A 10,440-nucleotide genomic window follows, 5' to 3' on the forward strand; every position below is an offset into this window, starting at 1 on the left:
GGGGGGGATATTTAAAGCTGGAATTTTTAGTTATTTACACATTTGATGGAATTTCTACAGCACTTTACATGTAACTTAGAAACGTATGTCTACACATGTTTCTGAAAGTCTTAACTGGATGAATTATTATACTATTACTTTATTTTAAACATCAAAGCAAGAAGAATTCCAGGTTCATCAATGGCCTGGAGCCAGTGGGTTCGGCAAGCTGTGGAAATTTATGTCTGCTTGCCTGACAACAAGTTTCTTACACTATTCATCACACGTTTGAGTGGAAAAGCTAACAAAACACTAAAAATATATATAGCTTACTTTAAAGAATTGTATACTCTAGATAATTTTTAGACCAATTCATTTCAAGATGGGGCAAGAGCACACTTGCCTAAAGGCACCAGTGCTTTTAAGAAACTGTTTTCTTACTCTGAACATGCAGACATATACAATGTAGCATGTGTGTGTGTGCATTTAAATTCTTACACATGAGTTTTAATTTTTAAACAACACAAGGCACTTCAGAATTTGGCATGACAACATAATTGCAATTGATCCCCATCATGAAAAGTTAAACAGTTTGAGATAGAGACCCAAACAGTGTCTGACAAGAAAACTTCCACATACACATGTATATAATTTAAAATATATGTTTGCAGTGTTTTGAAGTCAATAGTACTGGTGCATGACTAAAAGCACCAGCTGTTATATAAATCTAAGTTGAGCTCCAATCAGCAATATTGATATCTTGTACTCAGGTCTTTAAATAGACTTTGCAAAAGTTAAGGTTCTTGTGATTTTTTTTTGATTATTTGAAATAGGGTTCCATGTACCGTGGTAAATGTGAAATACATTGGACCGGTATTGTGTGTGTAACATTTACAACCATGTGAACGTATAGTGATGTGTAACAGGTTGAAGAAGTATGTGCATACACAGATTTAGTGATATACATGTAAATGGTATTGGGTAGTGTGTGACACGTGCACATATACCTGTGCATGTGTGCGCAAGTGCATACTTAAATACATGTAATGACGCATTACAATGTGCCTAAGGGCGCGAGCACATGTATATCTATATACGCATGCACATACTCAAGTTTATACAGTAGCTTGAGTAGTTGGCATCGGCAGGAAATAATTATTCAGCTAATGAATAAAGCTGTTGAAGCCAATTTTAATAATGATATATGCACAGCTGACTTACAAGAGTTTCCTTTATAATGAAATGTAAATAATTCTTCGCCCTACAGTACCTTCGTAACACTAGCTTTACACACAGTGTATATCATACTGGTACATGTTGTACTGACAGATTATAACAACTGTAACGGGCATGTGCATTGAAACAATAGATTTCCTATACTTGTTCAAACATTGAAAGTAAGCACTATATACCTACTGGAAAAGCTTCTGATTCACAAAGAGGTTTCAGTACTCAAAAATAAGAACAAACTTCATATTTACTGGTAATATATATGTTGTCGGATGTGAAGGATGTATTTATTACAGTTTTGTCAGTGAGGTTTATCGAATAATATTAGATGACACATATTTTTTTTTGCACAAGTACTTTAATTAGTTAATGGGTCATAATCACATGAAGGTTAATAGGATTTGTGATATTGACACGGTGTTAATATTTTTAGAAACAGCAAATCAGTATTCACTTTCAATGACTTTGGTTCAATTGTAACGTTACAATGCGCCCTGCCAAATACAGTACTTTCCTCTGTGCGTTTTTCAAGTTTTATCTTGTTTAATGATTAAAACATCGATCCAGGAGTAGAGCCAATGCCCTGATTGTAGTTCAGGTTCGATGGGTTCTGTTATCCCTTGCCTGGATACCAACCAGTATGCAGGGCGATTGAAGAATTGGGGAACTAAGAATAGGTGTCAATTGCAACAAGCTCGGGATAAGTTGAATCTTCTTTATTAGGTATGTCTACTGGTTTCGCCCGAACAGTGGGCTTCTTCAGGACGGAAGAAGTCCACTGTTCGGGCGAAACTGGTAGACATACCTAATAAAGAAGATTCAACTTATCCTGAGCTTGTTGCGATTGACACCTATTCTTATGATTAAAACATTATTTATGGACCTGAGAAAGTGATATTGACCTCAACTTCCTCTCGGTCAATATCATTTTCTCAGCTTCACATTATAACCACATAATAATAATAATAATAATTTGAGGTTCTTGTATACCGCTTTATCACAACCTAGTTTGTAGGTCGTCTCAAAGCGGTTCACATATTTACCTGGTACCTTATCAAAAGTCCATAATTGATATCAACTTGGTGAAACTGATATCCTTCACAAGGTCACAGATATTCAGCTCAGATACAGATGAAGGCAGGTAGCGATGATAAAAGAAGTGGTTGTTTTGGTACATATTGGCTACATAAACTAATTTATTAATTTACCTACACATTTGATACATTTATGAAAGCAAATCTTACCAAATATTTAATAATAATAGCAGAAAAAGGTAGAATGGTGTTGAGTAGCCAATTTAAACTGACATACAATCTTGTTGTCAACCTTGACCTCATTAGAATCTGTCAGAGCACCAAATATTATGCTATTATATATCCCCAACTGTTTTGAATTTGATTGCAGTAACATTTACCTTGTTGTAGCCTAGGTAGATTTAAAATGTAAAAAAATTAGTGGTTTCCCTGTGGAATTTCATATGATATATATTTCACTCGTACGACAGAATATATATACCACTATCTGCTGGGGTCTTTTTAAATGTGCCACTTCTTCCTGGAAAATATCCTATCCTATCGAGCAGTATCAAAGGAGTAAACTAGAATCATCCTTTTCTGTTGTGGTGTACGTGCATGTGTCATCAAAATTAAAAGCACTAAACACACGGACGACTTAGTGATAAGAATGTGTTAAAATTGCTCATCAAGGTGGAAAATACATATAATGATCATCGTACAACAATTTAGATTTCTTCATTGACTGCATCAGATAATTGTTGACAATATAAACTTTGTACAGGTGGTTCGAAAGAATCCTGCCCGACACAGGTGGATACCTGAGGTTATTTACTAGGACTCGTGAAGTTGTATCCTATAACAGTCCACCAGGTGAAGGTTTCTATTGGCCTTAATTCCTCACAATACAGTTGTATATATATAGGTGACAGACTTAGTTCTGGGAAACTGATCACTGTTTTAAATATGTAGCATGTTACGCTCCACTCGTAATAGTCAAATCTCTCTGGGTAGTGTATTGCCTTGGTAATAAAGAAATGATAGACAGATTTTGACCTTAGGATTTCTGAATACAAATAATAAAACAACCATTGAATTTACACTTGGAGCTAGTAATACCCGTTTATTAGAGTAAAAATGTGAGTAAAGTTAAGACCTATATCTTCAGTGCTGTCTTAGATCGAGTTATGAATTATTTTACATGCCATAGAGTCTGACAATAGGTCTGTTTTAAGCAGCTTTTGTAAAGGAATATTCTTATTTTAAAATCGTTCATTTGAATGTGATAACTTTTACAAGTCCACAGAATAAGTGAGTTGAGTAACCTAGTGTTCAAGTATATCTGCTATCTCTGTCTAGGGGACTGCATGGTATAATTATGAAACCTTGTGTATGTAGAAAAGACTTGTAGTTTCACATATATATATGGCATTTAAACCTTCTTATTACCTTCAAAGTCTAAATCTGTAATGATCTGAAAAAACAATTTTATCATACCTGGTGCAACTTTCTATAATAGCAGCCTCAGTATAACAGATATTCTTTTGTGTGCGTTTTCAAAATTATTTTATTAATCATCATTATATATTATCACATTGAGCTTGGGAGTATAATAGCCCATTCAAAAAATTGTAAAGTGAATAAACAGGTTATAGTTAAAGAAACAAAACCACTACCTTTAAGTGGATAGGTCACAGATCATACAGATTACTCCACAATTACTTGGAAAAACTTGGATCATGCGTACTGTCGGAAATGTAATCTTATCTACAAAGAATCACTGGACGACTGGAGAAAAATGATAATCACAGTTTTTAACTGGAATTTTGAATCTTGATCTACAAACTAACACCACCACCTACAATGGACATCCACCATTTACCAAAATTTAATACAAATCAAGTGTTGTCCATTCATTATGTCAGAGGGCTGCCTACCTGGGCTAGTATATCTTCAAATAAACATGCTGGTTGTTTAGACATGCTTTTTATACACATTAATTCTGGTAAGTCTCCTGGACAATTGATCACACATGATAATAGCGAGAGATGGGATGTTAACTATGTAATCTTCAAAGGACATGTATCAAATATGATGTAGTTATACCACAAGGTATAACTGTACAAATGATGGGTATTCGAGTGGGGTTCAATTGAGTAATGTACGGTACATGCATAGATTTTAATTTAGCTCCGTATGAAATCTTCCTATACTATGAAGAACCAATGTGTTGAATGAATGAACATGAATAGTGCATGCCCCNTTACAAATGTTTATAATTTTAATGTAGTTATGCTAAAATCAAGACTCCTGTTTGATGATGGCAATGCAAAATTTGTAAAAGAGAGTGTTTAAAATAATTTTGTATGCTTTCATGCTTGGTTGATGGTAACACTATCATGATTTCACTTTTTTTGTTTCCAAGGTAGGTGACAGTCTCCCCGATGTGGACCTGTACGAGAATGAACCAGGAAACAAGGTCAATGCCGCAAAACAATTTGCAACTGGGAAACACGTCATCTTCGGCGTACCTGGGGCTTTCACACCTGGATGTTCCAAAGTAATTACATATATATTATCATAAAGTTACACTAATTGAGAATATTTTTTTCATATGTCGGTCCATTCTTGATCTTAAAAAGTTTAATATAGGACTGTGCTATTGTTTCCCCTAATCAACTGCCATACTAGGGGGTATTTAGAGATGATTTCTATTTTACATATTATTCGCAATTTGTTAAAGAATTGTCTCCCTTTAAACTCTATTATTATGGTACAACCAAGGATGTCCTATTGAGTCTGTCAGAGTTGCCTGAGCACAGCTTGTGTACAACATGTGTATTCTTGTTGTTTTAACTTTATAACTTTAAACTTTAGCTGTTGATTTATCTGTAAGTTTTGTAGAGGAACCACCATAGAAAGTACATTGAATTGATATATGATTGAACCTTGGGAGGAAACTTTGTCGCTGTTGATCTCTCATATATTTACTGTTCTTTTGGAATGGCATCTCATAAAAAGCCATGTAAGTGATAAGTGCAAGAATGATCCTAATGTTGCTTGTGAACATGCGACAAAAAGATAAAGTCTTATCCCCTTCCAGTTAAAACGAAACAAATTGCAGGATGTTGAATTATTACATTCTCTTCCTTTTTTGACGAAAGGCGAACAGTTTCTGACAGAAACCCAGGTTAACACAATTTCAGACTCAGGTTCCAATAAAAACTTAACCGTGTTTGGGTACTCGGGTTATCGTGACAGCCCTAATTAAAGGTAGGGATTGTATCTCTGATGAATAAGAGTTACAACTTGTAACAGGGACTTCTGATCTGCCACGTCTATTTTATTGGGGATTGGGGGACATACAGTTTTTCCCTTCTCCTTCCTGTCATGTCCAATCCGATCCCCATTAACTGTCATCTCTTAAACAATTTAATTTCTGAACAGATTTTTTATTAAATCAAGATTAAAAAAGATGTTAAGAAGACAACCCTAGTATATTGATGTGTAATTTTGGCACAAACACAGTATCAAAAAGACTATCTTAATAAGTTTCTGTGCAAGTTTGTTATTTATGTCGGGAAACATGTCCTGGGCCCCTATCGTGTATCCAGTTAAACGGTTTGTCTGTTTTTAAAGTAACATTTTCGGGTGGAAATCTTTGCGGACTTGAAAATGTTTACGCAGGCTTTGCAATGCTTTATCAAGGCTCGCCTGAAAGCAGCATCAGATTCCTAGGTCCGACCTTATCTCATAAACAAACAACTCTGGTCCAGCTGGTTCAATCATTTGGATCGGATAAAACAAATGTGGCCCTGGAAGGTTGATGTATGAATTATTTGGTATTATTTATACAAGAAGTAAAGTCACTGTAGGTTTTTGTATGAGATGTCAGTATATGTATCATTATATGTGAATTAATGTTTCAGACCCATCTACCCGAATACGTTAGAGATTTTGACAAATTGAAGGGTAAGGGAGTAACATCTGTGAGCTGTGTTGCTGTCAATGATCCATTTGTCATGAAAGCCTGGGGTGAACAGCACAATGCAGAGGGCAAGGTAAAGCAACTTCAGTTTGACATGAAATTTAGAATTTTGATTAAGCGAGTGCGTTTACATGAATGGGCTTTGATATATACATTATATGGAAATAACCAATAGTACTTTAATATCTCAAAAAATCATTGAAGCTTTAGTTAAGCTAGTGTTAAAATGAGGAGGTTTTCAAGCATCATGGTAACAAAGATGAAATATGTGCTGTATTCAAACCCTGTTTATCAAGTTTTCACTTTTCATTCGGCGAGGAACACATTTGTATATATAAATTATATTCTGTATATTGGAAAATTTGAATCTTTTTAGGTCACGATGTTAGCTGACACATGTGGAGATTTTACCAAAGTAAGTATTCATACATTCAGGCAAAAAGTTTAGGGGGAGGGGTATTTACTTGGTTTTCAGTCTGGTGTGCATTGTATCATTTTTAGCTCACCTGCTTACAGGGCCTGAGAAAATCAGGTAAAATCTTCCAACACACATGTGTAGCCTACAAGAGTGCAGACTAAGTGTATGTATCATGTAACGTTGCTTTCTATTTAGTTTGTCTGATGAATTTGACCTTATCTTTATTTGAAGGTCAGTGTTGTGATTGCCAACACCATTGAATAAAAGGTGAATGACACGGGGCCCATTCAGCTGCTTTTAACCGCAGCATTGAGGATTTTTATCATTGATTGTTCTAGATGATAATAATAAACATCTTCTTAGTGATATATTTAAACAGCAGAACTTTATATACTTGTAGAACTCTTTGTTTGAATGAATCAACTCGTGGAGGAAGTTAAACACTCTGTTATTTGCTATTTGTTTACAGAATGGTTTACAGAATGTTATTTGCTATTTGTTTACAGAAGCTTGGTCTTGATTTGGATTTGTCAGCTGTACTCGGCAGTGTTAGATGCAAAAGGTAGGTATTTCCTTATCAGTGTAAGATCTGTACAGCTATAACAGGTATCTATTTCTACAGCTATTACAGGTATCTATTACTACAGCTATAACAGGTATCTATTACTACAGCTATAACAGGTATCTATTACTACAGTAAAGTTTATGCAGGCCTTGCAAGGCTCGCCATGAAAATAGCATCCAATTAATTACTAGGTCCAACCTCATTTCATAAACGAACAACTCTGGTCCAACCAGTTCAATCGTTTGGATCGTGATAAACGAAAGCAGTCCTAGTGTCAACTATAGAGGTACACTGTACATTACAAAGTATCTGGATGTCTAATCAGCTAACACAAAATGTGAAACCTGCTCTATATTCTAGACTAGTATCATTATATGTGATTGTAAAGGTTCAGTCAGCTGTAGACGTTTTCTGAGTAAGTGGACTCATAAAATTATTTGGTGGACTTGATGGATGAACTGTCGCTAGGCTAATATTACATTTGGTTTAATTCAGTAAAAGTCCCTGTCACAATCACATTCAAGGTTCTTGAACCATAATTTAAAAAATAAATTATCAAGATATAATTGTAAATACCACTATGTTTGAAATACAAATTCCTTAGTATTTAATAACCGAGTTATCCTTTCAAAAAATACCATATGATAATAATTGTTTGAATTAAGCCACGAAGCTAAAGGAGTTTCCTTTTTTTATTAGAAAACATGGATACAACTTACAAGTATTGGTCGTAACATTTTACATTGTGTTTAATCACTGGACTGACACACTTGGAAATTGAGTTATATCTAACACTGGGCCGCTTTCGTTTATCACGATCCAAATGGTTGAACCGATCGAACCAGAGTTGTTCGTTTAAAAGAATTTAATAAGTTTGGACCTAGTAATCCGCTGCTGTTTTCAGGCATTGACGAAGCCGTGCAAGGCCTGCATAAACTATTACATGTCCGCCAGGATTTATACCTGAAAATATTACTTTTAAAAACAGTCTAACCGGTTGTTCCGCATGAATGAACAGGCCCCTGATGACATTTTACCTTGTAGACTGTAGTATTCTTAAGTATGCCTGCAGTGCAAGAGTTATTTCTCTTGGCACTTGTCAGTACATACTATTACATTATTGATTGTCAGCTTAGAAGATTTCTGTGACAAAGTTTTTTTCTAAAACCTATATCAAATTAACATTACGTAAATAAGTCTATGTCAATGCAATTTTACATTGCAGGTTTTCAATGGTTGTGGAGGACGGTAAGATTAAGGATCTGAACGTGGAACCAGATGGTACTGGACTCACCTGTAGTCTGTCAACCAGCATGTTGGAGAAACTGTAATTTGTTGTACAGGAACGGAGTAGGCCTGGATGGTCCTGAGGAGGTCTGCATGAGATCTCGGAGCTTGTGTGTGTTTGTAACACCATCTGCCATAGCTTTACATGTTCATCTTCATTGTACTTTGCCTGTTATGGGGTAGCATATGTAGTCGATAAAGAGACCACAGCATTTGATAGAATGTGTCTGTTAATAGTGATATTATGTTAACACAATATGTTTATGTTAAAAATACTAGACGTCAATAGTGATATTATGTTAACAAAATATGTTTTTGTTAAAAATACTAGAATTTTTGTTGTTTAAAGAAGGCTTTTCTTTACGTTCTTGACCGGAACATCATTTTTTTTCTTTCAGATTTGATGTTAATGTCCATTAAGTTGAATTAACTAAAACAACTTGTGTGAATATTTGAAGTGGAATGATTTATTTGTCAGAAAACGTTTGTCTGAACTCACCAAAAAGTCTCAATGTTAAACATTCCTAAACATAAATGTCAACAATGCAAAATTATTTTTGTTTAAAGACAATCAAGGTACAAGTTCATAAGTACTCATTAGTTTCATTGAGAATTGAAGCATGGGAAAAATCTAGTCTGTTGTATAGTGAACAGTTTCAAGAACACCAAAAGCATAGGATTTATAATTTTTCAAAGTCTGGAATACATTTTAAAATAAGTTCTTTATTAATTGGAAACTTTCCTGTGGGCCACATGATTAAATAGACATTACATGTATGAGCCAGTGTCTATTTACAATATTAAATGTTCCCATTCTCCAAGAATATCGGGTCATTAATCATATTGTCAAAGTATTAAGGTATAGCTTACCAATGCCTCTGTCCACTTATGAAAATCGTTGTTGCAGTTATTTTCCTTTTAACTAAACCTGTGTTAAGAAACATCCTTTAGGTTATCTCAAAATAGAATTTGAACGAGTTTGAGTTCAAATTGTTGATTTTCATGAATATTTGTTCGCTAATTTATCTAAAGAGTACATAAAATCATGCAAGTCATTTAAGTTAAGACCGCTTGTAAGTGTCTCCTGACACTTAATATGATACCATATAAGGAATTTACTATACACAATATTATTTGCACACATTTATAACAATAAACGATATAGAAATTTATAAATACTGTGTATACAAAAGATGATAAGACAGTTTAATTTGATAGATATACTTTAGATTGCTTTGGTGAAATCATACATTTGTATGCTCTCGTTTAAAAATGTTGTTTCATTGGCGTCTAGTTTATATGTATACCCGAATATTAGACCTTTGTAGAACAAAGTAAACTGATGTAGACTACCTGGACTCTGTTTTTGTCTGTAATTTTCTGTGATAAAAGTATTCACATAGGAAATCTTAAGTGTATATATGTAAAAAGTGGCAACAGAAAATCTTTTTATGTATATCAAAAGTTGCATCACTGCATTGCATTGAGTTCCCTGCAAACTGGAATTGATATTTCCGTAAGATAAATTACTAAATGAAAGTAGGCAAGTCCGGTGTTTTATCTTCATGTAAAAAATATACACAGCCATGCAGTACAGTAATATGTGTGTGTGTAAAAAGAATAAAGAGAAATGAAATACTCCACCTGCTATTAGAGATTTATTTAATTTTCTATACATTACTTATACATATTATACATGTTGGATTGTCTTGTGGTGTACATTACATTTAGCTGACTAAGTGAAGCTTTATTATATATTAAGTTAAGTATGATCATTATCACGTTAAGGTCCACATACTATTGCCTGAAACAGTAACTATGCATGTGAACTTTTTCTGGAATGCCTAGACTGAACAGAACAAATTGAACAATAGAAGAGTAATCTCCCCTTACTATAGTTTTTGCTGTTACGGCTGAGCCAGGATATTTCTGTGGACCGGGTAGCTCAGTCAGTTACAGC

The 10,440-nt window shown here is 34.4% G+C and overlaps 1 protein-coding gene across 1 annotated transcript in view; it reads left to right on the forward strand.

Moving 5' to 3' along the window:
* The window catches only part of LOC110457767 (peroxiredoxin-5, mitochondrial-like), a 14,223-nt gene extending 4,102 nt beyond the window's left edge, over positions 1-10,121 (forward strand). The window contains exons 2-6 of the mRNA XM_021509153.1: positions 4,648-4,782; positions 6,152-6,283; positions 6,587-6,625; positions 7,135-7,190; positions 8,419-10,121. Of these exons, the coding sequence (XP_021364828.1) occupies positions 4,648-4,782; positions 6,152-6,283; positions 6,587-6,625; positions 7,135-7,190; positions 8,419-8,524 (468 nt within the window). The 3' untranslated portion in view covers positions 8,525-10,121. The remainder of the gene's footprint in view (positions 1-4,647; positions 4,783-6,151; positions 6,284-6,586; positions 6,626-7,134; positions 7,191-8,418) is intronic.
* Positions 10,122-10,440: the final 319 nt, after the last annotated feature.

The sequence above is a fragment of the Mizuhopecten yessoensis genome, unplaced genomic scaffold (genome assembly GCF_002113885.1).
Source record: "Mizuhopecten yessoensis strain PY_sf001 unplaced genomic scaffold, ASM211388v2 scaffold9309, whole genome shotgun sequence".
Taxonomy (NCBI): Eukaryota; Metazoa; Mollusca; class Bivalvia; order Pectinida; family Pectinidae; genus Mizuhopecten; species Mizuhopecten yessoensis.